We start from the raw sequence: 17487 nt of genomic DNA, 5'->3' as shown, positions 1-17487 counted from the left end.
GTCCGTAACTGGTAATGGTAACTGTTAAATAGAAGAATGAGAGTTATTTTATATATTATTTTTACTCCATTGGATCAAATCCAAGGGAAAAGTGATTGGATTCGATCAAAACCGTAGTTGGATTTTTGGAAAATGTTCCAGGTTGAGAAATGGTACGGTATGTTTGCGGGTTTCGGGGTTGATGCTTGAATGCGGAATTTGAGGTGGTGGTCAGTTGCTTGTTTGGGTACGTACCTTTTTTTTTTTTTGGGCTGGTCTGGATTGTTTTGCTTTGCTCTGGTTCGGTTCGTAGTTAAAAGTGGTGGTGGAATTTGGCTGGGAACTATCTTGTGGTTCGTTCCTGAGAAGGAGACTTTTTTTATTTATTTGAAAGTAACTGTAAAAAGAAGATGGGGATTAATGAATTGATCAGGCAAAATCGCTGCAGTACGAATGCGGGATGATTGAAAAGAGGATAGATTAAGGAAGCACAGGCGAATTAAAACCACTTGCACTGGCACACTTTAATGTATCTGTACTGTCAACTTTCTTTGGATAAGGAAGGAGAGACACACATTCTCTCTCTCATACATACATACATACACACACCCACACACAGATACTGTACTTCCGTACACACAACCGAGTAGAGGAAGAAAAGATGGAACACTGGGGGAGGCTGGGGTTCTGGTTGTGTGAAGTGAAGTGAAGTAAGATGAATTAAGTAAAGTGTGCTCGGTGGGATGAGTGTGCTCGGTCGGGAAAGTGTGCAGTGCAGCCAGTAGTTCCGTGATGAAAAGTGGTTGGCCTCTAGCAAAAGTGGATAAGTGGATAATGTCTTGTACTGTAGTCTGTACACTATTGTATGCGGGAAGGAACGGTGGGGTGCTTGACTGGGTGGGTAGCAAGGATAGAGAGGGTAGATAAACAATCTTATGGTGGTGTGACCGATGGAGAAGTGGTGCAAAATGATCCAATGAAATGGTGGGAAAATTGTCCTGATGAATGATTGGAATGGTGGGAATGGATGGAATGGGTAATAAATGAATTTATCCGTGCTTTTCCGTGATTTTCAATTTGAATACTAAAGTTTAACTGGTCCAAATGAGTTAGTTCGAGTTCCACCATGTCATATTAATCTTTTCCAAAAATGCACAGACGATGAGATATTTTGAAGGAGAAAGAAAAAAAAAGCTTTTTTGAAATGATTGTTCTTAAAACATCAATGTGCTAATGTGGGTGTAGAATTTCAATAAAGTATGGTGTCGACCAATTGAGTACCATGATTGAAATTGATGTAATATCATCAATCCCAACCGTCTTATGGTCAATGGTCAGGTACAATTCAAAAGGTACAACCTCAGTCTTTTCTTAGTCCAGTCCCCAGTCTTTACTCGGCTCTGGTAAGCTTTTAGTGATGGGATGGGATTATTGAGTAATGAAGCACTAGCAAGCATCTTGTTTTGCACCTTCCACTCATAATCCCTACGTTGCTCAAGGTAAATGAGATTGGCAAGGGACCTTTTAACGAGGAAAATAGCGTGCACCGGTATCAAAGCCGGATGCTTCTTCACCCTTGAAATCCAGATGAAGCTGCTGCGTGCTCAAATAGTGTGAAATGGGTAGTGAGTGAGTGGGTGATAGAATGATGAGTAGCGATTGGTGATTGGTGATTGGTGTTGGTGAGTGGGTGAGTGAGTGAGGAGGGAGTGAGAAACATGACTTTGGTCGGCCTCCCCCCTCAGTCTTCAATCTCGTACCATTTGAGAAATTGATCGTAATTTTATTTTGTACCTTGAAGCAACTTTACTTCTCAAGTACCGGGGACACTGATATATTTGAATATATGGCTCATGACCATTCTTGCAATTGACCAAATTGCAATTTGGTATGCTCGAGTCCTGTTCAATCATCGACTCAAAGCAGTTTTACTCGAGAAGGATTGACAATGTCTTGGCAATGGGGTAGGTCTGCTACAAGCTTGACCCCTTCCATTGTCTAAAAGCGGTTTGAGATAAGGCAACTTGGCCTATTGGCCGAAGCTCATCCTTGATCACTGACTCGATAGTACTCCGTGTAGTTGTAGGGCCCATGGGAAATGGAAATAAATGTCTTGTGTGCTCTCTCCTGAATAGATGCAGAAAGCTTTGCAGTAGTGCGAGAAGCAGATAAATTGTAACCCGAAAATGATTTCCCGAGTTGTTGGTAATGTGCAGTGTGCGTGCAGTGTATAGAAATTATGGTGGTGTGGGGGTGGGAAGATCAGTGCGACCGAGTGTTGAAAATTGGTAACAGTACTCGGTAAGAAGATTGAAGCTTTGATGACATTTGAAAATGGAGATGAGAGATCATGGAAGAGGTGATGGACATTGAAGGAATAAGGAGTGAGGTGGAGTGAGGTGAACAGTAGATGCAAGAGGGAGGGAGGGATATCTTTCTTGACAGCATGACATTGCTCGATATAAAATATTATTGAACGTACCTTACCGAAAGAGTGCTTTTTGACACCTTTTTCTGGGTACTGACTGTAGCTACCTAGGTAGGTAGGTGGTTATCGCCAAAGAAGAAGTTCGGTTACTTGTTGATATGTTTGGTGTTTGTAGGGAGTTATGGTAACTTGTGTTCTTCGGGGTGATGCAGGGGTTTGAAGACTTGGTAGAGGATCGTTATTTGGCAAATGGATAGGATAAATAAAACCTTTTGAGGTCAAGCGTTGGAGGAACAATTATTATTCTGAATGAGGGAAGTGCGACCTTTAAACCTTTAACAGGTTTAGGTACGCTATTCACATGGTGTCACTGCTGAGTCAGCCATCAGTGAGAGGAGGGAGAAAAAGAGGGGAAATTTCATTGTCATTGGATGATAAAGTGTGCTGGAATACCTTAGGTATCCAAACAATCCGACACTTGTCCTGATTGATACATACTAGGTATCTGGGTCCTAGGTATGGTATTGGATGCTATTCAGCTACTTTCTATCTACAGAGTACGGAGTAGGTAGGTATCTATCAATCACTTGCACCTAGTACGGTACTCATAGCACCCAACCGATGCAATTGAGAAACTTTTGAAGATCTCATTTCATAAAGAACAAAGCTTTTGTTGAACCGAACCGATGGAAGTGGCAGCGGTGCGAAACGGGATCGGAGTGAAAAGGTACGAGCACATAAGTTGTACGAAGTATTGGGTTTATTATTACTACCCCGTGTGTATACTGTAGTGTGGATGTTACTGTACGGAGTATGTATCGGTTAGAGATGATTAGAGGATTAGAGTGGAACTGAAGACTATCTAGTATCTACTCATCTCATTGAACAAATGACTATCAAAAATGGACATTGGTAGCTAATCTCTCGGCACATTTATTTATTAATTATACTTCCGCTTTCAAAAGTATTGTTTGTGTCTCTCATGAGTCTATCCATCCATGACTGAGAGGACAGATCTAGAGTCTGGGCTTACCTGCTAGGCCTGACAATCCATGTACCACAGTGATACAAATGACCACTTCGATTACCCAGAACAACGGCCATCTCAGATGTCTGCACATACCCGTGCATTGGATCTCACTTGTATGTATGACCATCAAGATTACCAATAGGAATGCTTTAAATTCTTCAGAATCATGTCAAGATTCCTCTGTATGAGTAAGTTGGGAGTGGAGAAGCATGTCTACGTCCATCACAATTATGGCTCCAATTGAGGCAAGGAAGGAGGACCATATATACTCTGTACGGAATAGAAAATACCCTAATAAAAGTTCTTTTGAAGTCGAACTGTCAGTTCAATCTCAGATCGAATCGTTTTCAGCCTCAACGGTTATGGAATAATGCGTTGCGTTATTGCGATTGTGCCTAGTAGTTACACTCGACCTGAACCAAAGTTGAAAGCGGATGATTTTAACGGATGATGGATGGATGCTCTGTGGTACACGATCAAATTGAGAATTGAGCTTTACTATTTCTGCCTTAGGTTTCCCAGGATATTTTTAAACCCTGGGGGAAGATCATGAACAAGCAATAAAGCACAAGCCTCAAGATCTCACCAATGACCATGTCACAATTGACTATCTTACCATCTCACCTCCTCCATATCCATCTCTATAATTACATGGTAAAATTAGCACCTTTGCGGTATCGACCAATACGCATTGCATTATTAATTTTAGTCAAGGACATTGCTAAATTTTGTAATATTCTCTTGAGCTATTAAGCTTCTATTATCATCAATCTCATCAATAGATCCATCATCACTCATCACACTCATCACTCAGTCCCGGTCAGTTTACAATATTCGTAGTCCGTACTCTGTACAGTAATACTCCTTCCTCCTTTCTCGTTGGTTCAACGGGAAATTTGTTACATCCCCACCTCATCATGAGGCAAGACTTGAAACGCCAATTGTAGAGAAGAGTCACGAAAAATCCTTGAACCCCTTGAACTCCTCGAAACTACGGATAAACACGGCCATCGTAGCAGCTAAGATCTTCCTTCACAACACTCAAAATTCTGCTACGCCATCCCCCTTCAACTGTCGCAGCACACTTTTGTTACAATCTCTTAGGAACAATCCGAGTTGAATCTATTGCACGGCCCATTTCATGAGGCAACGTATACACATTTCTCATGCTATGAATGGATGGTGCTTCTAAAGGAAGTGTTGAAGTGTTTCTGTTCTATACTAGGACTCACTGGTAGGATCATACCATCCATCCATCCATCCATCCATCCATTGTTGACTTTACCTCTTACCCTTGAGTGTTCTGTACGGAGTAGTAGGTATTCATTCTATTTTTCTTGTCGCATGAAAGTTTCTTCAAACTTTTTTTCTGCTTTATTCTTTTCATTTCTATTTGGTTTTCGTCTTTTCTCCGTCTTTTCTTCATCTCTATCTCTCAATTTGTGCCAAGCACAAGTTCAATCATTGGGGTCGATCTCTCGATACATTTGTGCAGGGCATTGATTGCTTCATTTTTTCATTGTTTCTTTTTTTGGTCCCTTCATTGCAATAGGCCAATCAGTCAGTCTATCATCACAAATTTAGACGCCGGTCGTCCTTTTCACCAGGACAGCTTGCTCTTTTTTCCTTCATCTACATTTAATTAAATTCAATTCCGACTTTAAGTTGATATAGCTGGTACTATTCAACAAAACACAAAATGGCCGACAAGATCCTTTGGACATACATTATCCTAGATTTACTCTTTGTAGGTTCTGGAGCATTGTTACTTGGATTTGCCTTGAACACGAAGGCTGGTACTTCACAAGCACTGAGTATTTCGAGTGTTGGGACGAAACTTCTATTGGAGGGTACTCCTTTGAATGGTTAGTCTAATACCTCATATCCCATATCCTTTCTTGATGATATATGTGCAATGAGCTGACCTAACTTACCCATCAAAAGCTGCCATTGGCAATGCAATCTTAATCTTCATTTCCTTCCTCCTCTCCATTCCCGCCATGACCCTCAGCACCACCCGAGGCTGGCTCAAACTCCATGGCTACATGGTCGTCGTCTGCGCCATCTTCACCCTGGTCATAGGTCTCGATATTTGGTTTGGTACTCTTCAATCCAAGGAATCTCTTCTCGATACATGGAATGCGCAAGGTCCCACCACGCAGAGTTTATTGCAGGAAGAATTTGGATGCTGCGGTTATTTCAATAGTACGAGCGCTCCTGCATTCATTATAGATTCTACTTGTCCGAATGCTATTATTGCAGCTACGATGCCGGGATGTAGTGGCGCTTTTGTTAAGTTCGATGGTTTATTTTTGGATGTTATTTTTACGGCGGCTTTTGGTATTGTCGGTATGTTCTCTTTCTTTTTTCGGAGGTTTGTTTGAGGTGCTTTGTATGGTCTAGAGTCTAGAGGCCAGGGTTATAAGCGGGGGGAGAAGTTAAGGGTGAATGGGAAAGCCGAATGGAATTGGTTCACTGGAAAAATTGGGATAAGAGCTAACGAAAATAATGTATAGGTCTCGATGTAGCAGTTATCTTCGGTATTGCGATGCTTAACAAAGATCGTAAGGAGAGGGAAAGATATAGGTTTATTGATGAGAAGAACGGGATGGGATCTTTTTAGGTGGTGACTCAAGGTTGGATAAATGGGTGGGGTGATTAGAGTTAAAATGGGTGGATAGCTCTATGATGTGGATTGCGGAATAGTTGAGAGCTGGGGGGGAGCGATGGGAGGAGTGGAATGAAGTAAGTAGAAGGAGTGGAAGTATATGGAGTATGGGGGAGATTGTGGTACAAGAAGTGGCGTGGCGTGGTGATTACTTTCTTTTATGATGATATGCTTTTACAATGATGGGAAAGAGAGATGGGGAAAGTGGATTTAATTCATGGGATGAAACGGAATGGAATGGAGTGAAATCCCTTGTTTGAGGAGATTGTCATCTCTAGATATAAGATTATTATCTACATATACTTCATATTATTTCTGATACCACTCCTATTTCTGTGGCTCTTGGGTTCACTGGTTGATTTTGATTTGAATTTGATTCCTATTTGATTCTAATTTGGTTTAAGTTTTGAGAAAACATATTTATATTTATACTTGATGTGGTATGATGTGATGGGGTGTGATATGAAAGGAATATTTTATTTCATATATATCCATATTTCGTGTAATATACACCCATATTTCGAAACCAATACATCTACTTCTCCCACTCCTCCCACTCCTCTCTCTCCTCTCTCTCCTCTCCCTCCTCTCCCTCCTCTCCCTCCTCTCCCTCCTCTCCCTCCTCTCCCTCCTCTCCCTCCTCTCCCTCCTCTCCCTCCTCTCCCTCCTCTCCCTCCTCTCCCTTCTTAAATAATTTAAGTATTTGAGATAGTTATTATTAATAATAATATCATTATTTAGGGGTTTATATTTTAGGGTGTAATATAAATAGAGATGGAGATAGAGATGACAGCTAAGATTCATTCAACTCGATATATGAATGTATGGATGTCCTTTCTTGCTCGTACTGCAAGTATTGCAAATGTTAATATCAATACCAATATTAATATCACAGCCCTAACAATTTCTTCATATTGTATTCCATTCTTCTCTCTTTTTCTCCCCCTCTCTCTCACACACTCTTTCCTTCTATCAATTAAAATACTAATATAATTCATCTATCTATCTACCTATCTTTGTCTAAGTTTATACCTATATAAAGAAGCTTTATTAATATTGTAATTGTATATTTATATTAAAATAGTGTTTTGAAAGGTTTTTGGATGAATTATGTGTTTTGTGGTTATTTTTAGGTAATAATAGGTGATAATGGGTCGATATAGGGGGTAGGTTGTGTATGAGTGGAGGAAGTTCGAGACGGGATGGATGACTGAGTAGGGAAAGATAGGGTGAGGTGGTGGTAAGGTGGAATCGGGTTGGTGATGTGATATAGTTGTGAAAAGATATATAAAGTGAGGTAATACTACCCTACTGACGTGATATGGTTGTGGTTGTACTTATGGAGAGACATATAAAATGATGTAAAAATAGTTTATTGTTATGATCATATATTTGTGACTCTAGAAGTGAGTGATTAATGAAAGGAGAAAAGTATCAAGAAAAATTTTTTGAGGATGGGAAGAAAATGATGGGAGAGAAAGAAGTGGGTATGATAGATGTGGGAATGAGAGATGGAGATTGAAATGGGAGAAAGATGGGCAATGACAAGATTATTGGATATATAAATAGTGTAGTGAGGTGGAGAGAGTGTAGGTTTGAAGAATGGATGCTACCTACATGGAGAATAGGAGTGGGAATCAAAGTGGTTGGTTAAGTTGGGAGATGTTGGATGAGAAGGGTAAATAATTTAAGTAAAACCGAGTAGATCTTGAAAATAAGTGAGTGAATGTTGGTTGGGAGTATGTTGGGGAGAGAAATCAAGATTGGAGTTTGAAAGGATATATTGTATATTGATACAGTGAAATTCTGTTTTAGTACGTTTAAGAAAGTAGTATTGCAATAGATGGAGGATATTGTGGATGGGTTTATATGATATTAGGTTTGGTTGAAGGTTAGGAGGGAGAGGAAGCGGAGGACGAGGTGGAGGTGGAGGGGTAGGGAAGAGATGAGGATTATTTGGTAGAAAGGGATTTGTTGAGGATGAAGGGAAAAGAGGGAGCCGGGGAGGATACGAATAGGTGAGTCGAGTAAATGAATATTTGACGGAAATTGAAAAATGGGGATAGGGGAAGCGAAGATCAAAAAATGATGTAAGGAACGCAAGGAAACGGTGGGGGAGAATTGGTTGATTTATTTTGGTAGGTTACAGGTTATCATAAATATAAGGCATGAAATTGAAGCACAAGGGGAAGGGGATAAATATCGAAAAATTGGGAAATAAATTTATAGGATCACTTTGAGTAAGAATTTTGGAGCGTGAAAGAATTTAACTGAGATGCTTAGAATGAATGATTGGTCGAGTTTGTTGCAGCGAGGTAGTTGAGAGATAAATCGTGATGAATACAGGCTCTTGATTACAGAGAGGGATGTTGACTGGGTTGAAGATAATGGATATGACGAGAGATAAATGGGTAAATTGTATAAGTGTAAGGAAGAAAAGAAACTTGAGAAATAGGGTTAAATTAATTATTGGAAGCAAGCGTCAAGATGGGGTACGGAGGGAGGATTGCCAGGTGGTTGAAATAGGATATCATTCCTTTTTTTAATTTTTATCAACTGGAGATGAGGGAGGTAATAGCGTCCATAAAGTGAAGCTCCAAATAATTGAGGGAAAGGGGATAAGGTGAACTGATCGTTATCATTTTTCTGTTCTAATATTCCATAGATTGGGCTGGTTATGTAGTGTGTAATGATATAGTGATATAGTGATATAACGAATTGGTGTTATTAATGAAGAGGCTGTGTCGAAAGGAGAGGAAAGTTTCTAGGGTGTAGGAGTAGGTAAAGAGTAGACGGTTGAAAGAGGGGGGAGAAGGGGGATAGAAGAGAGATTGGTGGAGAGAAGGGAAAAAGAGACAGAAAAGAGGGAGAGGAATAAAGCAATATCGAGCTGTATGCTTTTTAGCTGTTTTTGATTGGGAAAGGATGGAATGGAATGAACAAGAAAGAGAAAAAACGTGAAAATATATCAAGAGCGTCTGGAGATCAGATAATAAGGAGAAAGGTCCTAGGGGGACAAACAGATAAAACGAAAGGATGTTTGTTTACTCACTTATTCTCAACCATTTAAGTCATTCAGAATACATACCCGTGTACGATGTGAGGTTTGTTGAAGGTTTTGAGGGTAAGATGCTATGCCAATAAGCCCTGAGCGGTAGTGTGTTGATAATTTTCGAAAAATCCCTCAACATCTGCGGGTTCGCAATCGAATGCGGTGGATGTGAAGATCGCTGTAGTTGCAGCTAATTGGGACCGAAATGCTACCTTCTCCTCTTCAGATCCAACTCCGGTGCAGCTGCGATGACTGGAGTTTTGCATCGATAGCACTGATAGGAGTGAGATTTTGTTCGCTTCAATGTGGTAGTATGGATATATATATCATATGATGTGAAGAGTATATATCCGACTAGAGAGAAATATAATATTTTACTAGCAATCATCTCGACTACTGCAGAAAGAGGGCGCAGGACTTCCCTCTCAATAGATATGACATATAATTGGGGAAGCCAAGACATCCTTTTGGCCGGTTTATGTAGAACATTGTACAAGTCAATTCCAAGACATCACTGAAGTCTTGGATAGAATATTTGCTAATTTCTGTTCAATGACTGGCGCTGGATGACTGAACTACCACTTGGCTGCAAAAGGAGACTGCTAGATGCTCTTGACGAAGGATTTCCTACGGTACTGTAGATTTGACATAGAAGTCTAAGTAGAGATGAAGCCATACTTGTCTGATAGTATCAAACAATCATCAGACATACGATGCTCGATAGTCCAGTCCCCTCCAAGCAAGTGATCGGAGAGATTATTCCAAACAAAGCGTATTTCGGACTTTGAACCAATGTACTTAACTAGTAGGTAAAACCTAAAACCGACCTCGGTATCATCTTCCTGTTACCCGGAACTCTCAACACCAATAGCAGAAGAAATCCGATCATCGGACAATCTGGAACGAAATTCGGAAACATTTCCAGTCGCAAAAAGAGGTCATTTGTTTACTTGCTTACTGGTTTACTCGTCTTCATCGAGTAATGCCTCGGCTTATCAAAGTCTAGGCGATAACAGATAAGAGGTGTTTTTCTGCGCTTTCTCGACCCGAGGATAACCAAGGGTAGCCTTTTACCAGCATTACCATTGCAGGGCTGGATCTGTACCAAAGGAAGCTCTCTCCACCTCTCCACATGCAAAAGAGATGGAATTCATCATATTACTACAGATCAGGTAATTTGAACATTTTATTGTTGAGGAGGATATCTCATTTCAGAGCTACTCAACAAAGTATTTCCATATTTATATACATATTACTATATATTTGAGATAGTGAACAATGTCTTTGACTAAATTATATCAAAAAGACGACATCATGTATTTGTCAAAGTGTCATGATATAGCGATAAAAGATTATCATCACATTATCTCATTATCACATTGAGGAATGAAGTACAAACAAACAATCAAAACACATAAGGCGGCGATTACCGAAAGAGGCATTACCCCACATTCACAAGCTTAATCCTGAAGCCTTCTAACCAAAAGCTATCTTTCCCCTCCATCCGAATGCATGCTGCTCTTGGGGATGAACTTGCATGCCGAGTGGCTCCTCATTGCCGCGACCAAGCTGCTAATATAGTCATATTTTCCTCTTATTTCCCCTCTACATCTTGGATTCTTTGACTTCTTTTCACATCAATTATATCCCTCTATTCTTTTCCTTTGGATATCTACAAATTTACCACATCTATTCTCATATCTCTCAATATACCCATCAAATAACTTACAAGATGTCTCTAATCGATGCTCAATTACAAGGCGTGAACATCTCTGGAACTATTACTGATTTCAATAAGAAGATTCTCAGTAAGGATGCCGTTGCATTCCTCGCTCTCCTTCACAGATCTTTCGATGGTACCAGAAAAGAACTTCTTCAACGTCGTGTAATCAGACAAGCAGAACTTGATAAGGGTTCTCTACCAGATTTCCTTCCAGAAACAAAACATATCCGTGAAAATGATGCTTGGAGGGGAGCACCACCTGCACCAGGATTGATCGACCGTAGGGTGGAAATCACTGGTCCAACTGACAGGAAGATGATTGTCAATGCTTTGAATTCAGATGTTTGGACATATATGGCAGATCTCGAGGGTACGATTTATCTATTCTAATTTATTTCCCGATATTCAAGTACTAACTTCTTCAATAGATTCCAGTGCTCCAACATGGGATAATATGATCAATGGACAAGTCAATCTTTACGATGCAGTTAGAAAACAAGTCGATTTCAAAATAGGAGAGAAAGAATACAAACTTCGAACCGATCGTACACTTCCCACACTCATCGTAAGACCTAGAGGCTGGCATCTTGATGAGAAACATTTCACAGTGGATGGAGAACCAATCTCTGGCAGTCTTTTCGATTTCGGCTTATACTTTTTCCACAATGCTAAGGAATTGATCAGCAGTGGACTTGGACCGTATTTCTACCTCCCAAAATTGGAATCTCACCTTGAAGCTCGTTTATGGAATGATGTATTCAATCTCTCTCAAGATTTCATCGCCATCCCAAGAGGAACTATTCGAGGAACAGTTTTGATCGAGACGATCCTTGCTGCATTTGAGATGGATGAGATCATTTATGAACTTCGTGATCATAGCGCTGGTCTCAACTGTGGAAGATGGGATTATATCTTCAGTGTCATTAAGAAATTCCGCAACAACCCAAATTTCGTTCTTCCTGATCGATCGGCTGTCACCATGACCGTTCCATTCATGGATGCATATGTTAAGTTATTGATCCAAACATGTCATCGAAGACAAGTACATGCCATGGGTGGAATGGCCGCTCAAATTCCTATCAAGAATGATAAAGCCGCCAATGACAAGGCAATGGAAGGTGTATATGCGGATAAAATCCGTGAGGCCAAAGCTGGTCATGATGGTACATGGGTAGCTCATCCAGCACTTGCAGGTATCGCTTCCGAAGTATTCAACAAACACATGCCCACACCCAATCAAATGTTCGTTCGTCGCTTAGATGTAAAGATCGGACAAAACGATCTTTTAAATATGAATGTCCCTGGCGCTGTCACCGAAGAAGGTATTCGCAAGAACTTGAACATAGGATTAGGATATATGGAAGGATGGCTCCGAGGTGTAGGATGTATACCTATTAATTATTTGATGGAAGATGCTGCTACAGCAGAAGTTAGTCGTTCTCAATTATGGCAATGGGTTAAACATGGTGTTAGTACCGCAGAAGGAAAGAAGGTGGACAAGGCTTATGCGTTGAGATTGCTTAAGGAACAAGCAGATGAGTTGGCGAGTCAAGGGCCTAAAGGAAATAAGTATCAATTGGCGGCACAGTACTTTGCAGGTCAAGTTACTGGAGAGGATTATGCGGATTTCTTGACTACGTAAGTACAACCCTTTGATGTTTTCCAGTGATTTTTATTTGAAAACAAATTGCTAACATAAATTATTAGGCTTCTTTATAATGAAATTACGGCGGTTGGACATTCATCGCCTGCTTCTAAATTGTAGTTTTGGTCATGGGGATCTAGTAGTTTAGGCGTTTGGTTTTGATAAATATCAAATTGTAAAATGAATTTAGGAAATATCATGAAAAATGAATTATACAAGACATCAAGGTTAATCTTCTTTCTATTTTCATGAGTAAGTTGTTTATTTCTGAATTTTAATTAATCGTACCAATATCTCTTGCCCTTACTCCTACCACAAATAAACAAACCGATTGTGGTATGCACTTTGATGCAGTGAGATGCAGTGCACGCATGCACAAAAAGTTAGCGAAACGTGAACGTGAGATGTTAGTTAAACGGCCCGATGTAAGGGATGAGGGTGAAGGGAGGTGTGAGGTGTGGGATACACAAGGCGGGGTAGGAGTAGGCTGTGTGGACATGAAGGGGATGGTGAGTTTTTGAAGTGGATGGAGGAGAGGGAGAGATTAGGGAAAAGGGGAGAGAAGAGGGAAAGGGTGAGGGTAGAGGGAGAGGGAGAGGGTAGAGGGAGAGGGTAGAGGGTAGAGGGAGAGGCTAGAGGGAGAGGCTAGAGGGAAAGGCTAGAGGGAGAGGGTAGAGGGAGAGGGTAGAGGGAGAGGGTAAAGATGGGATGAGGAGTTTATGAATGAGATGAAGATTGAGTTTGATTTTGAGTTTGATATTGGGATGGGTATAAAATTCGATATGATGTGGAAGTAAATAGGTAGGTAGGTAGGTAGGTAGATAGGTAGATAAAGATGAAAGAGTGTCTAGATACCTAGTAATAATTATTATTATTCTACTAGAGTTCGAGAACTGATATTTGTGATTTGAGATTTGTGATTTGAAATCCGGGGATGGGATAGGATGGGTTGGTTGGTGGTGAGGTTTAGATTTTTCTGGATTATGGATTATGGAATAGGGGTTAGAGATTAGGGATTAGACATTATGGATTACATGACGTGACGAGGTAGTAGGTAGGTAGCTAGGTATGGATTTTATTTTTAGATTTTTTGTGTTGTGTGTGAGAGAGGCTTGCTTTGCTTGCTTGCTTGCTTGCTTGCTTGCTTGCTTGTGTTATGGTGCTGGTGGTGTATGGTTGTGTATTGGTGTGATGAGTTTAGGTTGGGGTTTGAGAGGGGTAAGGAATGAGGAGTGAGGGGCCAATGTGAAGTGATGGTTTGTTTGTATCATCATGTAATGGTTACACAGAAAGGGTAGGTAAATACCTAGATAGATACAAGGTGAAGAGAAATGCCTTAAACCCTATCATTAGCATTCAAACCCGTGTAAGATTACCTAGTACATAGAAACTCGAATAGATACTAACTACGCGGAACTAACAATATAGATACTTTGATAAGAAAAAGCACCTAGGTAGATATCCAACATATATCTAAAATCAGCCTCATCTCCCTTTCTACCTTCATCCATGGAAGAAACATGGCTTCTATCATATGAGTACCAAATACACTATCAGCCCATCAGCCCATAAAGCCATCAATCTATCAAGCCATCATAAAGCCTTCCCTCCCCTTGAGAAGTGTCGTCAGATTTGTGTTACTCTCGGATGAAGTTGCGCATACTGATGCTTGGCAAGCCTTGCGAGTATTAATTATTTTTCTTGGGTACCCCACTTGTACTTGTAGTTGGAAAATTCTGTCTGTAGGTTCAAAGTCCTGCAGGTAGATAGATATATTGATGTATATTACCTACTCTATAATGTCCATGGTGATGATATTGGAGTTGGGGGGGGGAATATTATTCACTTAGCTATATCTGATGGCAAGTCGTTCATTTCATCATTACCCTGCATTGTCCTGCATTACCCGATCCGCCTTGTCCTTTCTCTTGCCCTGCCCTGCCCTGCCCTGCCTTACAAATTCATTATCATCCGGCACGCAGCACGAGAGTCATCTCAAGTGACTGAATGGATTATCTTCCATTCACTCGGAAATTTTCTATCACAGAGTACGAGGAGGAGTACAGCATGATGTGATGTGGTACCATGTGGTGGTGGATGGTTCATAAATCTTTTGTAAGTTTGTAAGATTCGGTGAAGTGTGGTCTGGTGTGTTACTTTGACTACTTTCACTACAGCTGCTTGCTGTTCTTGTACTACCTATTATCGATGATTCTCTTGCTCCGTAAGCAATATCTTCTTTTGGCTTTTTCTTCTCTTTTGAGTGGTTCTACTCGAGTACGGGGGATATTTGATATGGTTCTCTTCTACTATAATACCTACATATGTATTTATTATTCTCTTTTAACTTTTTATTTTGATTTTGATTTCTTTTATTCAATTCTCTCCCATCAATCAGAATTAAGATGATTCGCATTCCAGTTTAATCTTTCGAGGATTACCTAGATATCTATTAGTATTAGTATATACCTAGTAATGCTGGGTAGTATATATTATTAAAGTCAACAACATACATCCATATCTTGCCTACCTATCTATCAAGGTAAACCATTCAACTTCAATTGACTTTACCTATACGATTACCAAGTCCGGCATTCCCCAATCTCAATCCCAATCAATTGAAAAATTCTCCTCCAATCAATTCATTCTTTTACATCCTTCCACCATTTCTTGAAGTCTTACCTCACCCAGATAATAGATTTCCTGCTTGGAAAAGTGGAAGGGGTATCCAACAAGGTGTTTTGCTTCACCTTTTTGATTCACAACATCCAAACCCACATCATCAAGCACCAATAAACAATCATATAAACTGGGGGGGATCAGATATTTTAATTAATATTTACCTATCTGCCGTGGTATTTTCTCCCTGTTTTTTATTCCCTACACGGAAAAGACGGCTTATTCAGCTATCAAGGTGCTCACGATCGCTCATCGAGGAAAGACTTTTATGCTTCTTGGCTTATAAGTATTTCATATTTTGAGAGCGGAATTGATCCTTTTTAAATCCACACAACACAAGTTACAAGACTTTTCCGTCACTTAAGCTTTTTTGTCCTTTTCAACCACGTTGTTGTGTCTGTCGATCCTTGATCTTAGCCATCACATCATCTCAACTGGTGCTGATAATCTATCAAGCCTCATCATCTCTTCAAGTACATTTACAACTACAACGCGACAAACCTCTTCCGTCGATTTCTCTCATCTTCAATCATCAAGATGACTGACTTCAACCCCAATATGGTTGATTTGGACACGGTTGATCCAACAGCTGTTATCTGCTATCTCGAACTTGGTGAAAATGAGTATAATGGTAAATTGGGCGCGTACGTTGATTCTTTCCTTTCCATCACTCCCTTCATCAAATGCTAACAAGTTCATGATAGTCGTATCTCTGCTCTCTTCGTTATCTTGATTGTCTCGTCGGCTGCTACCTTCTTTCCCGTCGTTGCTGCGAGAGTCAGATGGCTTAAAATCAATATCTATGTTTACCTCTTTGCTCGTTACTTTGGTGCTGGTGTTATCATCGCAACTGCATTCATTCAGTAAGTTCTTCTGAACAGCTTCTCCTCGGGTAAAGTGATGCTAACAATTTCTTTAGTTTGCTTGATCCAGCTTACGGTGAAATTGGCCCAAACACTTGTGTTGGGATGACTGGTCACTGGGCAGACTACAGCTGGCCACCCGCTCTTGTTTTACTTTCCGTCATGTCGATCTTCATGATGGACTTCGCTGCTGAACAATATGTTGACCGCAAATATGGTTTCGCACACGGTCCAGCCATTGAGGATGTTGTCACTGATCAATCCGCTCATCGCAACACTCTCACGCACAACCAACTTCATTCCGGTGATCAAGATCAACAACTCTTCAACAGCATCGCACAAGCTCAAGAATCGAAGGATGGTCCAGCATCCAACTCTTCCTCTAACGAGAAGGATGTAGAGAAAGTTACCATCTCCTCTGAAATGTCTGAAGAACGTTCTTTCCGTCAACAAATATCTGCTTTCTTGATCCTTGAGTTTGGTGTCATCTTCCACTCTGTCATCATCGGTCTTAACCTTGGTACTGCTGGTGATGAATTTACCACTCTTTACCCCGTCCTCGTCTTCCATCAATCATTCGAAGGTCTTGGTATTGGTGCTCGTATGTCTGCCATTCCATTCCCAAAACGTTTTTCATGGCTTCCATGGTTACTTTGCGCTGGATATGGCCTTACCACTCCAATTGCCATTGCCATTGGTCTTGGTCTTCGCACAACTTATAACTCTGGTTCATTCACTGCTAGTGTTGTCTCTGGTGTCCTCGACTCTATCTCTGCCGGTATTTTGATTTATACTGGTTTAGTTGAGTTGTTAGCTCGTGATTTCTTGTTCAACCCAGATTTGACTCATGATAAGAAGAGACTTACATTTATGATCTGTTGTGTTTTACTCGGAACAGCCGTTATGGCTCTTCTTGGTAAATGGGCTTAATCATCTTGATCTTTTAATGGTTTCTCTAATGGACATGGTTTCTTATACTGCGATGGATAGTTTATCTAGATGATGGTTTTCATATACCCAAATGATTTTTTTCGTATGCCCCTTGGGGTATTAATTGATGGAATATCAATGGAGTTGCAAATGCGCAATTGACTTGGGAGGGATATTTGATTCGATGGAAATGTTTTTAGATGAGGTTATATCATCTCGCTGAACTGCATATTCCTGCATTCTTCTTCCTTCTTCCTTTCTCTAATGGACTTTGTCTGTTTTTCTTTTACCCTTACCTTATTTAGGCATTTGTTTGATGATTTCATGATTTCATGATCGATGATGGATGATTCATTCAATGATTTCAATGAATGAAAATTTTAGATAATAGAGCTTATATTTTGCTTGGATGCTAGTTTTGATGTTGTATTGTGATGTGCGAAGATGTGAATACGGGATTACAGGTGGGATGTGATGTGTTATAGATGTA

General features: G+C 40.3%; 6 protein-coding genes across 6 annotated transcripts; 3 read left to right on the top strand and 3 right to left on the bottom strand.

Annotated features, from left to right (window-relative positions):
• Window positions 1-2986: 2986 nt before the first annotated feature.
• On the bottom strand, window positions 2987-3511 carry SS1G_05587 (predicted protein; the record flags this gene model as incomplete). Its single annotated transcript, XM_001594107.1, has 2 exons — window positions 2987-3209; window positions 3441-3511. The coding sequence occupies 2 exons, from the start codon at window positions 3509-3511 to the stop codon at window positions 2987-2989; spliced, it is 294 nt and encodes a 97-aa protein (XP_001594157.1).
• A 1625-nt stretch (window positions 3512-5136) lies between these two features.
• SS1G_05586 (hypothetical protein) lies at window positions 5137-6060 on the top strand (the record flags this gene model as incomplete). Its single annotated transcript, XM_001594106.1, has 3 exons — window positions 5137-5302; window positions 5382-5786; window positions 5954-6060. 3 exons carry the CDS (start codon window positions 5137-5139, stop codon window positions 6058-6060), a joined length of 678 nt encoding a protein of 225 aa, XP_001594156.1.
• A 580-nt stretch (window positions 6061-6640) lies between these two features.
• SS1G_05585 (predicted protein) lies at window positions 6641-7456 on the bottom strand (the record flags this gene model as incomplete). Its single annotated transcript, XM_001594105.1, has 3 exons — window positions 6641-6790; window positions 6984-7074; window positions 7422-7456. The coding sequence occupies 3 exons, from the start codon at window positions 7454-7456 to the stop codon at window positions 6641-6643; spliced, it is 276 nt and encodes a 91-aa protein (XP_001594155.1).
• A 1781-nt stretch (window positions 7457-9237) lies between these two features.
• On the bottom strand, window positions 9238-9423 carry SS1G_05584 (predicted protein; the record flags this gene model as incomplete). The annotated part of the gene is made up of 1 exon (XM_001594104.1): window positions 9238-9423. One exon carries the CDS (start codon window positions 9421-9423, stop codon window positions 9238-9240), a length of 186 nt encoding a protein of 61 aa, XP_001594154.1.
• Window positions 9424-10889: 1466 nt separating this feature from the next.
• SS1G_05583 (malate synthase) lies at window positions 10890-12645 on the top strand (the record flags this gene model as incomplete). Its single annotated transcript, XM_001594103.1, has 3 exons — window positions 10890-11250; window positions 11309-12518; window positions 12588-12645. 3 exons carry the CDS (start codon window positions 10890-10892, stop codon window positions 12643-12645), a joined length of 1629 nt encoding a protein of 542 aa, XP_001594153.1.
• A 3096-nt stretch (window positions 12646-15741) lies between these two features.
• On the top strand, window positions 15742-16997 carry SS1G_05582 (hypothetical protein; the record flags this gene model as incomplete). The annotated part of the gene is made up of 3 exons (XM_001594102.1): window positions 15742-15848; window positions 15909-16067; window positions 16124-16997. 3 exons carry the CDS (start codon window positions 15742-15744, stop codon window positions 16995-16997), a joined length of 1140 nt encoding a protein of 379 aa, XP_001594152.1.
• Between the last annotated feature and the right edge of the window lie 490 nt (window positions 16998-17487).

This window comes from Sclerotinia sclerotiorum, genomic scaffold (assembly GCF_000146945.2).
Source record: "Sclerotinia sclerotiorum 1980 UF-70 scaffold_6 genomic scaffold, whole genome shotgun sequence".
NCBI classification, from domain to species: domain Eukaryota; kingdom Fungi; phylum Ascomycota; class Leotiomycetes; order Helotiales; family Sclerotiniaceae; genus Sclerotinia; species Sclerotinia sclerotiorum.
This window is presented reverse-complemented; position numbering and strand designations above follow the sequence as displayed.